The 13877-nt window shown below is 51.7% G+C and overlaps 1 protein-coding gene and 1 long non-coding RNA gene across 3 annotated transcripts; one reads left to right on the top strand and one right to left on the bottom strand.

Moving 5' to 3' along the window:
• Positions 1-3140: 3140 nt before the first annotated feature.
• Positions 3141-13136, bottom strand: BRAT1 (BRCA1 associated ATM activator 1). Of its 2 annotated transcripts, XM_077316628.1 has the most exons (14): positions 13010-13136; positions 12470-12626; positions 11754-11914; positions 11151-11298; positions 10039-10411; positions 9378-9497; positions 8711-8802; positions 8396-8514; positions 7061-7247; positions 6501-6574; positions 6061-6163; positions 5625-5723; positions 5061-5242; positions 3141-4618 (listed from the first exon to the last, which is right to left on the bottom strand). In XM_077316628.1, exons 2-14 carry the CDS (start codon positions 12594-12596, stop codon positions 3887-3889), a joined length of 2517 nt encoding a protein of 838 aa, XP_077172743.1. In that variant the 5' UTR covers positions 12597-12626; positions 13010-13136; the 3' UTR covers positions 3141-3886. The 2 variants fall into 2 exon arrangements, with proteins under 2 accessions (XP_077172743.1, XP_077172745.1); XM_077316630.1 differs by lacking the exon at positions 12470-12626 and having other exon boundaries at positions 13010-13121.
• LOC143827234 (uncharacterized) lies at positions 8493-11077 on the top strand. Its single transcript, XR_013227223.1, has 2 exons — positions 8493-8627; positions 9389-11077. It is a non-coding gene; the product is annotated as an uncharacterized LOC143827234 (long non-coding RNA).
• Positions 13137-13877: the final 741 nt, after the last annotated feature.

The following is a 13877-nucleotide window of genomic DNA, read 5'->3' as shown; positions in this document are numbered from 1 at the left end:
CTAGTCACAGCTCTCTTAGGGCTGTTTGCACAGAGTAGTTCTCTCAGAGCTCTCTCAGCCCCACTTCCCTCACTGGCCATCTGTTGTGGGGAGAGAAACAGGTCTCCGTTGGTTAGTGAACCGGATTTGGGGGAAGCGATAGGAGAAGCCTGTCGCCTGCGTCCTCTGCTTGGGGCCATCTGAATAGCCTCTGTTGGAAACAGGATGCGGGATTAGATGGTTTTGTGTGTGCTTTTGTCCAGCCCAACAATCCAGGGCTTCTGTTCTCGTGGGACTTGGCCTTGGGCTGGTTGGCCTTGGGCTGGAGCTCAGCTTTATTCCAGCGTTTGAAAGGAGAAACAGGTCTCCGTTGGTTAGTGAACCGGATTTGGGGGAAGCGATAGGAGAAGCCTGTCGCCTGCGTCCTCTGCTTGGGGCCATCTGAATAGCCTCTGTTGGAAACAGGATGCGGGATTAGATGGTTTTGTGTGTGCTTTTGTCCAGCCCAACAATCCAGGGCTTCTGTTCTCGTGGGACTTGGCCTTGGGCTGGTTGGCCTTGGGCTGGAGCTCAGCTTTATTCCAGCGTTTGAAAGGAGCTTATTAAGTGAGGTCCGGCTTCCCCCTCCCTAGAAGGTTGTGTCTGAGGCGATCCAAGCGCCCCTTTCTCTTCTTTCTCTCCCCCCTCCCAAAAAGGAAAGGATTAATTCAGCGTAGCTCCTTTAGACGCCAATCGAAGGAGAGGACAAAGGATCTTGTTGAGCCAGCCCTGTGCTCTTTTGCAAAGGCCACGGATGAGTTCTTGGGAGCGGAGGGTTAGAATAAGGGTTAAGGGAACCTCCACATTCAGAGGCAGTCAACCGCTGAAGACTAGCGCCAGGAGGCAATGTGAGAACGAGCAAAACAGGTGGCAGGATCCGATTCTCGCTGCAGGAGGCGGCGGCGGCCCATTTGTAACGACCGTCAAGCCTTAGCCGCTGAGCCGGATTAGAGCGTGCTTTGTAGACAATCCTGTTTCCAAAAAGAAATCTCTCCTCTCTGCAGTGACTGAAGAACCTGGGCCGTCCCCACTTGCTCTGGCCGCTCCTTATGGGGTTTTGCGTTTGCCCTTTCCATAATTAAGCCATACGACACGGCGAGGCTCCGCTTGCTCACTTTTAATTCAGGCCCGGCAGCTTATGGCAGTGCCTGGGGAATTCTGGCTGCCAGGAACGCGCACTGTATCATTTTCCGCTCCAGGATCTCTTAATGTGATTATATGTATGAATTACATGGATCATTAGGAGCCGGATCCTGCTCTTCTGGACGTTGGCGGCAAAAGGCCCCCAGCCTGCAGATGGGGATCAGAATCCGGCCGCCTGGAGATGGGGCCACGATTTGCCTCCAGCCTCATTCTGAGCCGCCAGAGCGTTCTTCAGTGCGCTAGTGGTGTACAGAGGGGAGGAGCGCACGTGTGGATTGAGATTCTCTACAGTCACTTTAAGCGCTTGATCTTTCTGGCTCGGCTGATGTTTTGAGGACACGGCGTTTTGAAATGTAGGTCTCATGCGGGTGGGGGGGGCGAACCAGTCCGCCTGCTTCTCCCCCCCCCCACACATCCACACACACATAGGAATTCAGTTTTTTTCAAACTCGTTTGACAGATTCTTCTCTTCCAGCCCTGAACGAATGCTTCATCAGTCAGTACAGGTCATGGATCTTTGAAACTCCGTCTATTTTATCACTGCAGGGATCACCCTGCGAGGTGGGCCTGTGCTGACCTCCGCCTGGCTTATTTATCGTATGGCATGTGTGTTATGTAGCCCGGAGACCCCCAAATTGTCTGGCTGCCAGGCGAGGGATTTTCGGAGGTTTGCCACTGCTTGCCCCCCACGCCACGGCCCTGGTGTTCCTTGGGGGTCACCTAGCCAGGACCTGCAAGGTGAAGTTTGGCGTGCAGTTTTTGCATCTTGTACACAGACTGTATTTATCGAGGCACGAAACAATGCAAGCTGCTGAAACCCTATTCTCCTCCTCCTTGCCTGTTCTAAGCTGGAAATGCCTTGCGCCATCCTCTTCAGCTTTTGAGAATGCAGCCAATGTCACTCTCTCGCTAGCCAGAAAGAATCTTTTCCCTCCCTGTGAAAACTGAGTCTCCCGAAACGCCCGTGTGACATCTCCGCCTATGGACAGCTGCACACCCAACAGAGAAATCTGCTATTTCCGTCTTCCCTTGTTCTGCTGTGAGCGGGAGGCTGGCGCTGACTCGGGCTGGGAAACTCCGTTTCCGATCTTCTTGTCCGCCTGGTGGCGGGGGTGGAGATTTCCCTGTGCTGCCTCGCTGACCGGAGAGGCGGAGGGTGTGCGTGGGATCAGCGAAGCTCAGATCTCTCCTGCTGTCAAAGTGGCTCTGCTTTCGCCGTTATGTAACCGTGCCCTCTGTGTTCCACTTGGCCTCTTCCTGTTATGCTCTCCTCTCTGGGGACATCTCTCTGCCTTTGGGCATAGAAGGGCCAAGGCTGAGACTATGCCTGCTTATTGTTCCCATTGATTGCGTGGGTGCACGAATAAAGGCGCCACCCATGCAAAGCAAGTCTGACCCAGAAAATAAGATACAAATTGGTGTCCTTTAACATCTATGCGGGGCACACGCCCCTGAATAACTGCTCACGGCAAACATGAGCGAAAGTATCAGGGATCTCCAGCGCGGTGTCTGCTTGATACCTTTCCTGGCACCTGACGTATGTTTTTTAGAAAGTGGATGGGGTCAGGTAGGGATTTTATCCTGTAAGGTTTCTGATTGGCCAATGGAGATTTGTTGGGCTGGGCAGATTTTTTAAAAATGTAACTTCAGCAGCAGCTGCCACCATAGCACCAGCATCTTCCCCGTGTTACTGGAAGTAGGCCATCAGGATAGCAAATTAAAAATTCACACTGGAGGTTATGTGCAATTGGGGGGGGGGGGAGTGTGGCTCAGTATGTCCTGTACATTTCAGGAGAATTTGTCTGTTTAAGCTGGAGGTCAACCAACACTCCGCCGACCAAGAAGTAAAGGTTCTTGTCTTCAGAATCTTTAATAATAATAGACTACAGTTACCATGAGCCTCTGCCCATTTACCATCATTTCTTGTGCCCTGTGTTTTGGGCCATGTGAAGATGATCCGTGAGTGAGCGAAACCAAACTGTATTAAAATAAGTTTTTTATTAGCCACAAAAGAAATTCCCAATATGGCAAAAGTTCCCTGGTCCTTCCCTGTCCGTGGATCATGGCCAACTGGCCTTAAACGCTCCCTGGCCAATCCTGTCCATGATGCATTTGCAAGGTTATTCCAGAAACCAAGGAGCCGTTTTGTAGGTAGCAAAACTCAAGGCCAGAAAGACCTTCCTGGAGGGATTTTCATAGGCAGGCCCTGTGTCGATTGTCGCTCAATGCACAGCTTCCCCATCTGTGTGCAACTGGGGCTACACCCAGCCAAAACCGCACACACAGACCCATTCTTGTGTAGAGTGACAAAATCTAATGCCAAATTACTGATGGGTATTTCAGGGTTGCCTACATCCCTTTCAAGGCCTCGGGAGGCTGGCTTTCCCAAGGATTTCCTGAACAGGCAGAAGGTAGCGGATTTCAAGGGCAGCACCTCCTCGCTTCACCTGGAGTATTTTTCAGAAACGCCTGCCCTTTGATCTATAACTGACTTTGATTCTGCGTCTCATTCAGTGCAGGCCTGATGCCCCCCCTAATCCCACTGAGTCCAGCCAACTTAGAAAGGAGTAACTCGCCCGGGAGATCTCTTCTGAAGGAATATCTTGCCCTACAGCTTTGGGCCTCTCTCGGACATCCTGGGCCCTCGGGTGTTTTTCCTCCCCCTCCCACCCTGTGCTTTCACTGTGATCAGCCAGGGAGTTCGGGGAAAACCGCCCCTCCTTTTTCAGTAACAGTCGGCTTCATTCTCTTCCGGTGCCCCACCTGCGGAGAGAATATCCTGCAAAAGGGACCAGGGGCTTTTCTCCAAGTGGTCACTGCTTTGTCCCAGAGCCCTCTCTAACTCCTCCAGGTCAACCGCCTCTAAAATCAGCAGCGCGTGCTCCGGTTCTTGGGAAACCATTTCGGAACCATCTCCCCCCGCGAGCCCAGCTGCACGGGGCACGACGGCCCTCCAGGCCTCCCCCAGCAGCGCATTCCCTTGCAGTTCCAACCTCTGCCCTCGGTTCCGGCTGCAGCCTGGGCCGATCTTCCGCTTCACATCCGCTAGGATCTCGCAGGCTTTCCGTGCCACCGGCCTGTCGCAGTCACCCAGCGCTCCGAAGAGGAAGTCAAAAAGTCCCACTCGAGAGAAGGCCTCCAGCAGCTCAGGGAGACGGGCGGGCTCGCTGGCGGAAGAGACGCTGGCGGCGGCGGCGTATGGGCACTCGGAAAAGCCATAGTGGAGAAAGCGCTGGGCTGCAAAAGCGCCCGCCAGCTCCAAGCCACTGACCTTGACTTTCCAGTCCAAGTCTCCCTTGATAGCTTGGATCACTCGGGAAACAAACTGCTCAGGGTCGTGGCGGGCAGCCGGGTGCCCCTCCTGGAGCCAGTCGATGAAGACTCCGACCACAGCTCTGCGCGGGAAGCCCTCGGAGTCTGAGGACAAGATTCCCAGCAAGCGAGCGGCGACGTTGTCCTTTGGAACAATGAGAAGAGTAGAATGCGGTCAGACGTGGCCTTCCCGTCTCATCCTTGGAGGGTCAAGGGAGAGGTTGAGGCCTTCATAAGAACCTAAGAAGAACCCGCTGCAGAAGCAGTCAAACCCTGAACCCCCGAGCCAGGAGGCAACCTCAGGGGGAGGCCTCTGCCCTGTTTTTGGCCCTCCAGAGGAACTGGCTGGCCACTGTGGGAGACAGGAAGCTGGACTAGGTGGACCCCTGGTCTGGCCCAGCAGGGCTCTTCTGAGGTTCGTCTCAGGGGAGTGAAGAAGTGACCGTTTGCCAAAATGCCCGATCTGGCAGCAGGGCCGGGCAGCCAAGCTTCCCACGTGCCTTGCGATGAAGCCACGGTTATTTTATCACCATGCGGTGGAGCGGGCAGGATGTGAAAAAGTTCCCCCGGCTGCAAAAACACCGTACCTCATCCGAGTTCCCGTTCTGGTCGAAGCCCGGCACCTTTGACCTGGCACTGACAATCAAGGAAAACTGGCCCGAGGCTTTCACGGCACTGGCTCGCACGTAGCTCTCTGGGTCATCCAGGAGGCCTTCGGTGAGTGCCGGCACTTCTGAAGAGGACAGCGCTTGCCAAAAACACTCGTGCCCTGTGGGGACAGAACAGCTGTGCCAAAGGGCGTGGCCAAGCGCCAAACAGCTGGCCCACTCGGAGGGAGGCTGCCTCTCTCTGCTGGGATCGCTGTAAGTCAGTTGTGACTTGATGGCACATATGTACAGACATGCATTCATTACAAAGCACCAAAAGCTGGCATGAGCAATGCTCTGAACGCACCCTTGTTCTTTCACAATTTTAACGTCCCTAAAAGAACAGGATGGGGAGTTTTATTCCCCCCACCCCCCCCCAAAAAAAAATCCATCCTCCGACTTCTTGGCCTGTGCTTCTGTCGCAGCAGGCAGCTGCTGCTTGGGGCTCTCCCCCGTGACGATCTTGTACTCCAGGCCTAGAACAGCCGCCGCTTCCCGACTTACCTTGTAAGCGCTTCGTCGCCAGGGTGAGGAACTCCAGGGTGGAGTCCCGGACCTCCCACTTGGGGCTGCAGAGGCGCTTCTGCAATAGCGGCATCAGCTCTGCAAAAAGCGAGGGAGAAGACAGGACTAGCTCTGGAGTACAGAACGTCAAGTAAGGGCCCATCTGCCTGTTAATCTCCCGTCTTGACATGTTTATTTCCTTTACTATGTTTCCCCACCTGGATTTTAACCCAAACGTGCGGTAACCTTTTATCCCTGCTTGGTTTTAAAGGTGCCACTGGACTCGAACTTGGAACGTGATGTGGCTATCGGTACCCAAGAGAATGTAAGGAACACACACCCCTATCTAAAATGGCTCTGAACTTTCTTCAGGAAGAGCAAGGGATGTTATCTCCAAGGGATATAGAACATTTTCCACCCCACGCTTCTCCTTTACCTTTGAGGAACTGTTTATACCACGGGAAGCCATCAGCAGAGCCAGCGTTTTCCGAGAAGCTCAGGCACCATTTCAGCGTCGCTTGGAATGCCGCTTTCAGAACCTGGAAAGGGGCAGAAATGCGGAGTTTTGCAAGTTCGCGGAAGCAAGCGACTCTGATTCGGTTAATGGGGAGAAGAGCAACTGGGGAAACCCATTCAAGCCAGCAGCTGTGTTGGTCTGAAGCAGGGGTAGCCAAACTGTGGCTCCCCAGATGTCCGTGGGCTACAACTGGCAGTGGTTTATTTCAACTGTCGTCCACAGACATCTGGCGAGCCGTTCTTCTGTTCTTCTCTTGCCTGGAAAGCCCTACAGAGCAGCTATATGTCAGCTGTGGCTCGATGGCATATTCTACCCCCGGGATTGGTTTAAGAACGGAGCGCTGGGGACTGGCCACTTACAGCAGGGCTGGTGTCTGGGCTCCGCAGGTAGAAGAGGAGGATGTCGAAAACTTCTTCCAGGGGTACTTCGCAACCTGCAAGGGGCAACAAAGCACACCCAAGAGACCCTCTTCGGAATGGAATTCCGTCACGCATCACCTGAACGCCTGGAGCGACAGGCCAGTTGTAAGTGGGGTTGCCACTCTCCAGGTGGCACCTGGAGGTCTCTCACAATTACAGTCAACCTCCAGATGTTTCCTCGGGGTGTTGGCCTGCCAGGGAGGGAGGAGGGGAAGAGGAGGGGGTTATGTTTTAAATGTATTTTTGATTATTTTATTGTCTATAGCTGTGGGCCACCCTGTGAACTTTGGGTGAATATGTGGGATATCAATTCTTAAATAAGTATATGAATTTCTGTAAGACCTCTGGATGCTTCATTTGATAGTATATAATTCACCTTTCTCCCTGAAGCCGGGCGGTGTGGGCTGTCTTCCTTCAAACTAATTCCCAGCGTTCTGTGCACCATGGAAGCCATTCTAGCATTGCAAGAGAATATGAAAACGGAAGGGAAAGCTGCTCACCTGCCCGCCAAGAGAGGGCCCCGAGGAGGTGGAGCGCAGCCCGTTGAATTCGGGAGCAGCCGATGAGGGTCCTGCTGATAGTCACTCCTAGGGAGGTGGCAGCCACAGCAAGGCCAGCGCAGACCTGTAACACGGCCACCGTAGCACGCAGCAAGGGATTGTGGGGGAAATCTGCGGGTGGGCAGGCCTGTTGAGAGATGGATCCCAGAAAAACAGAAGAATTTTGGACCAGGAACCTGGGGTGGATTTGTACTAAGCTGTGGCAAATGAACCCCCTGCTCTGAATCCAGAAGAGGCAAAATAAGCATCTCAGAGTCTGAGCAGAGCCCCTCCCCAAGGACATTCAAAGAAGACCAAAAGCACCAGTTGATGAAGTTATTTCATCTCGACCCTGTCTTTCTTCTCTGTGGGGCCTCAAATTGGCTTATGCTATTCTCCTCTCCTCCATTTTATCACAACAACGTTGTGAGGTAGGTCAAGCTGAGAGGTGTTAACTGGACAAAGGTCACCCAGCCAGCTTCCATGGCAGATTCAAACCCGGGGGTCCCAGATCCGAGCCCAACAATCAATCTGCGACACTATGCCAGCAGTCATGGACATTCTTCTCTAGGAATGACAAACTTGCCCCTTAGACCTCCCTGCCAATAGACTTGGATCTCTGATTCCTGCCTTCCCCCTGGGAGCTCTCCCGGGTGCTGAAGCGTCTATGGAACCTGTTCCGTGGTAATGCCCGGAACAGGATAGTCCATGCAAGCCTCAGATCTCCTGGTTATACTACACACATGCCATAATTCTAGCAGGTGGTCGGTCTCCCTTTGGTGTCCTCTTCTGTGTAACTAGAAGCCATGGGGCCAGTTATGCAAACCAGAGTGGGGTTGTGGTTATGCTCTGGGAAATCCAAGTTCAAGTCCCTGCTCATGCCATGAAAGCTCACTGGATGACCCTGAAGCAGTCGCAGACTCTCTCAGCCTAACCTACCTCACAGGGTTGTTGTGAAGATAAAGGGTAGGAGAGGGAAATGCTGTAAGCATCTCTGGGTCCCCACTGGGGTGAAAGACATCAATAAAGGGAATAAATAAATAAGATGCCCTTGAGCTTTTGGGGAATAAGCACTGGAATCAATATAGAATAAAGATCAAGGGTAACTGCACAGAAAAATACAAGGTGCAAATGGTATGTTATAAGCCAAGACGGGCTGAATTATGTAGTGTGTGTCAGATGGTGTGCTTTGGCCTGGCTTGGCATGTGAGTAAATGCAATAGATAGTCCTCAGTACACCACACAAAGCAATGGGAAACTTCCCTTCCTTGACTGCCGTCTTTCTCTATACCGTACCCAGTGCTGGATCTCCTCAAGATGAGCCAGGGACTGGCACAGGAGGCTGATGCACGAAGACCGCGAGGACAGAAGAGATTCCACAGAGACCGCTGCAGCAGAGGGCTGGTCCAGCCAACCTGGAGTGACGGGGGAGAGAAAGGACATGACGACCCCGTTGCTTCTTCCAGAAGCTGCTCTCCAACCGTGAGACATTGTTTTGGTTTGGACCCAGCCTGCACCTGGATGTCAGGTATTCAGAGGTCAAGGGAAGACACCCGGGGGAAGGCTGGCTGGGTACAGATAATGAAGTCACAGTCCCAAGGAGCATCATACCTGAGAGCTCCGAGGTCTGAGAGAAGGCTCTTGTGACGCAGGCCACGGACTGGAGCAGGACACGTAGAGCTTGAGTCTTAAGGGCCTCGGGGCTGAAGAAGAAAATGCTGGATATTGTCATTTTGCATGCAAGAGGATCTGGGAGGGCAAAGGTTAAGAGAATACTCCACTTGGGTATACTTGACAGGTGGCCCCACCCTCTCATCGGTTAGATGTTGAACCTCAATTAGATATCGAGTGGTCAACAGCCAGCATGGTCAGCACAACAAAACCAGAGTCCAGTGGCACCTTTAAGACCAACAAAGATTTATTCCAGGCATGAGATTTCGAGTGCAAGCACTGAGGAAGAGTGCTTGCATTTGAAAGCTCCTGCCTGGAATAAATCTTCGTTGGTCTTAAAGGTGCCACTGGACTCTGGTTTTGTTGTGCTGCTTCAGACAAACCAACACGGCTTCCCACGGCTACCATCTAGCCAGCATGGTGCAGTGGTTAAAGAACAGCAGAGTCTAATCTGGACAGCCAGGTTTGCTTCCTTGTACATGCAGCCAGCTGGGTGATCTTGGACCTTGGAAATAGCATAAAGCTTGGGTCTCCCCATCCCTGGCCTGATGCTCTAACCACTGCACCATGCCACCAGGCTTCTAAACCCAAAGATGTTTGTTCTTACCTTGCCTCAAGTTTCAGGAGTCCCTGCGCCAGGAGGCCAGCTTGAGTTGGGGGTAAGCACTTCAGGGCCAGTGCAACCAATTGCCAGAGACTGCCTTCGTGACAGCTGAACACGGGAGATCTACGGGAGAGAGAGAAAGAAGAACTCAAGTTCATGTGTGAAAGGTACACCTAGGAAGTCTGTCTTTCATCCCCTTCCTGATTCCCCCCTCCTCCACATGCAGCCAGCTAAGTGACCTTGGGCTTGTCACAGTTCTCTCAGAGCTCTCTCAGCCCCACCTACTTCACAGGGTGACTGTTGTGAAGAGAGGGAAGGGAAGGCAATCGTTAGCCACTTTGAGACTCCTTCAGGTAGTAAAAAGCAGGCCCCCCAAAAAAGCATCTTTATTTTGTCTCCTGATGCATCTGCTGATGTAAAACTTCCCAAAGACCACTTTTCAGTAGCAGTTCTCTCCAAAGCTAGCAGCTGGCTTTGTACAAGCCATATGTCAGCAACACAATCCCCCTCATCTCTGCTCCCGAGCCACAGCGCTACATTTTTACCTGGGACTAGACTGCTTCCTCTTTTATGAGCCTCCCCTGCCACATCCAGTCTTTGCCAAGCTGGCTCTCAAAGACTGGCTCTGGCCAGCTAAATCACTAGTGACTGAACCCCCACTCACCTTGCCGCGCTCAGAAAGAGGTCCGCCATCGAGTGTCCCACCTGGGCCGGCTCCTCCTCCAGAAGGGACTTGATTGTTCCCGCCATCCGGGACCAAAGGACTTCAGTCCACGCCTCCTGGTTCTGCTCAAATACCATCGCCAGCATCTTCAAGCCGTGGTTGGCACGGAAGGCGGAGCCCGAATGGAGGGATGCCTCTAAGTAAGACACTATCCTTCGAGCGCAGGCCGGCCACTCGCAGTCGTCCGTGCCAAGTGGACGGGAACGTTCCGACCGCACAGAAAATCCCAGCATGCACGCAAGGAGCCGACTGGCTGCCGAGGCGACGAATAAGCTGCGGTCTCCCTGCAAGGTGAAGATCGTCTCCAGGGCGCCTGGGCAGATGACAAGGAGGGGGACAATTGTGGGATAAGACACTGAGCAGAACCCATAAATGAAGAAGAAGAAATGTATTCCTCTACGTCACTTATACCAGGGGTAGTCAACCTGTGGTCCTCCAGATGTCCATGGACTACAATTCCCATGAGCCCCTGCCAGCAAATGCAAATGTTGGCAGAAGCTCATGGGAATTGTAGTCCATGGACATCTGGGGGACCACAGGTTGACTACCCCTGACTTATACCCAGGGCTTGGGATGCGATTGGGGGGAATTTGAACCCTAGCCTCTCAGAAATTCCGGTAAGAAACTCAAACCACTATATGAACTGGAGATCTGGTGGAAATATATGTATTATTTATTTACTACTTGAGAGTCAAAGCTTTCTTCATCAGGCAGCTGACAATACTGTGAGATAAAGGGGAATGATATTTTATCAGATTGTAATATTTAGCATTTTATTGCGTCTTCCAAAATTATACAGTAGGAAGTAGACCATGAATTGTTTATAAATGCGTATCTTGGAACGCGTACTGATAACGGTAACGAAAAAACCTACTGTTCATGTTTATGTATTCTTTTGAAACTAGATGTCTAAAAGATAAGAAAGTTTAGGTATATGGAATGGATATATGCCAAAAACATTAAAAAATTAAGATTTAAAGATTGATTGTCAGATATTAAATTGAACTGAAAAATGTCATTGTACAAGAACAGCACCGCCCAATGGCACTCACCGGAGTCACATAGGAACTGGAAGGCACTGGGGTGCCTCAGCATGTTGTGAGTGCCCTGCACCCAGCCGCTGCGCACGGAGGTGTCTTCCCACAAGGCGCTGCTGGGCGGTCCCGCTTCTCCAAAGGCCATGCGCACAGCTTTCCACTGCTGCCCTCGAGAACAGAAAAGACACCCACATCTGGGCTAGATGGACCCCTGGTCTGATCCTGCAGGGCTCTTCTTAGGAGGTCAGTAGGTTAGGTCTATTAGTGGCTGCTAGCAATGGGGACTAAAGGGAACCTCCATGTTCAGAGGCAGTCAACCACAAAACGCCAATGCCTGGAGGCAACATCAGGGGAAGGCCTTGGCCTCTATGCCTTACTGTTGGCCTTCCAGAGGAACTGGTTGACCATAGTGTGAGACAGGATGCTGGACTAGATGGACCCCTGGTCTGATCCAGCAGGGCTCTTCTGATGTTCTTATGAAGGACTCAGCCTCTCTGCCCTGCGGTTGACCCCCAAGAGGAACAGGTTGGCCACTGTGTGAGACAGGAGGCTGGATAAGATGGGCCCCTACTCTGATTCAGTAGGGATTTTCTTCCATTCTTATGTTCTGATGCTCACCTGGAGGTGTTGAAAACATCTTTCTGAGGCAGCCAATAACCCAGTCAGCCTCAGGACGAAGGAAAGGATGGTGGGGTCTGGTTCTTCCTGTCTCAGCACAGTGAGGATCAGCTCTGTCAGGCATGGGTTTTCTTCTAGCAGTAACAAGCTTGAATAGGATTCTGTAGGGAGGAGAAAGATACAGAAATTGAGGCCTAATTAAGACATGAGGAAGTGGGAAGACACTTCATCTCATATCAATTTTGGGGGAGACTCTATTTCTTCACTTAAAACATTTATTAGCTGACTTTCTCAAGTTAATCAAAGCGGCTCATAATATAATATAAATAAAACAACACTTTCATAAAACTCATAAAAGAAGACAACTTAAAGTCTCAATTAGGCCTGCTGATAAATACAAACTATATTACTCAAACAGGTCTAAAGAAAACCATATCCAGCTTCCTCCTGAAGTTCAAAGGTGAGGGGGCCAGTGCACTCCTGGGGCAGGTTGTGCTATAACTGTGGGGCTGACACTTAAAAGCCTCTGTCTCATTTACCCACCAAACAAACCTCATTAATTGGCACAAATCCTCTGAATCCCAGAGCCAAAGGGGAACACCAGGGGAAGGCCTCAGCCTCTCTGTCCTGTAGTTAGCTGTCCAGAGGAGCTGGTTGGCCTCTGGGTGAGACAGGAGACTGGACTAGAAGTGACCATTTGCTAAAACTGGACTTACCACTGTTGGCTAAAGTCTTAAACCAGTCCAGCAGCTTCTCTAGGCAGGTGTCATCGGAAACCGGTTGCCGTGAGTCTGCCAGAACAGCACAGACAGAAGGCAGGAGCTGGGAACACCTGGAGTCCATGGGGGGCTTGTGATTCTCCCCACGAAGACCCTGCAAGGAAGAGGAAGCAAGACATAGTGGGCATGTCCACTCCTTGCATATTCTGCGGTCACCCCATTAATCACAGTGTCACTTCCCTCCGATTTAAAACGATCAGATGGCAATCCTGCCAATGATTAACACTGAACTACGTTCCCTTTAGGGTTGCCAACTTCAAGTTCCTGACGATTTGGGGGAATGGAGCTGGGGGGGTGGGAGAGAGAGCATAATGCTGCAGAGTCCACTCTCCAAGGCAGCCCTTTTCCTCCAGGGAAACTTATATCTGGTGATCAGTTGTGATTCTGGGAGATCTCTGAGCCCTTCCTGGAAGTTGGCATCCCGCGGCTCTCTGCGCGCTCTGCAGAACTGCACCCATTGATCTCGCGCGCACTTACCTAGAAGTAAATTCTTTGGACCTCAGTGGGCCTTACTTATAAGTAGACCCACCCAGGATCACTTCGGGAAGCCCGTTCGACCTCCCCCGTTGGGCAGCGAGGGATTACCGAGCATGCGCAGTACAACTTGAGCCGCGAGCATGCTCAGTAGCCGCCGCTGAAGCCCTGCGCCCTTCGTTTTGCCCTCATTTGGCGGGAGGTTCCTTTTCTGAATGGATTAAAAGGACTCCTGACTTCCATCCCCACTGCAACCACCAATTCCAAAATCCTGCCGAGGTTGGGAACCGAGGCACTCACAGGGGAAAGACTGAATTGTTTGCATTTTCAATGGTTCATCTTCAGCATGACTCAATTGCTGGCATTCTCAACATCAGGCTCGTCGTTTAAAGATGACAAAGAAAAAACTGGGTCCTTAAAAACAAATTCTCCTCCAGCTGACATGTGCCTGAACATGGTGCAATGCACACACAGAAAGTGAACTTCTTGAGGATAGATCATGGGTCCCCACAACCCCCATCATTGATTTTCTCCCCGCTTAAAATCAACGAGGGGTAATTCATCTTTTTGGCCACGGGATGGCAGCACCTCCTATCCATGTTTTAGCTTGGCCGATTAATTATCAGTGTGGCCGCCAGACGGCAGCACCTCCTGCTCTTTCCATAGGCACTGTGCATTGTGACCGCTCGACTGAGCTAAGGACAGAAAAGTCTGCCACCTGGCGGCCAAACTGGTATATGACATGGCTATAATTTATTTTATAATCTTACTGTTATGATGGTCAGTTCTTAGTCTGACGAAGAGTGCTTGCACTCGAATGCTCACACCTTGAATAAATCTTTGTTGGCCTTAAAGGGGCTACTGGAATTTT

Source organism: Paroedura picta, chromosome 17 (assembly GCF_049243985.1).
Source record: "Paroedura picta isolate Pp20150507F chromosome 17, Ppicta_v3.0, whole genome shotgun sequence".
Classification (NCBI taxonomy): domain Eukaryota; kingdom Metazoa; phylum Chordata; class Lepidosauria; order Squamata; family Gekkonidae; genus Paroedura; species Paroedura picta.
This window is presented reverse-complemented; position numbering and strand designations above follow the sequence as displayed.

Bases quoted from the DNA above. Each gene is read 5' to 3' on its own strand.
- BRAT1 (XM_077316628.1), bottom strand. From the start codon at position 12,596: ATGGACTCCAGGTGTTCCCAGCTCCTGCCTTCTGTCTGTGCTGTTCTG. The intron at 11,915-12,469 runs GTAAGTCCAGTT...TCCTCCCTACAG, and splicing joins TAAGACTTTAGCCAACAGTG to AATCCTATTCAAGCTTGTTA. The intron at 11,299-11,753 runs GTGAGCATCAGA...TCTCGAGGGCAG, and splicing joins GATGTTTTCAACACCTCCAG to CAGTGGAAAGCTGTGCGCAT.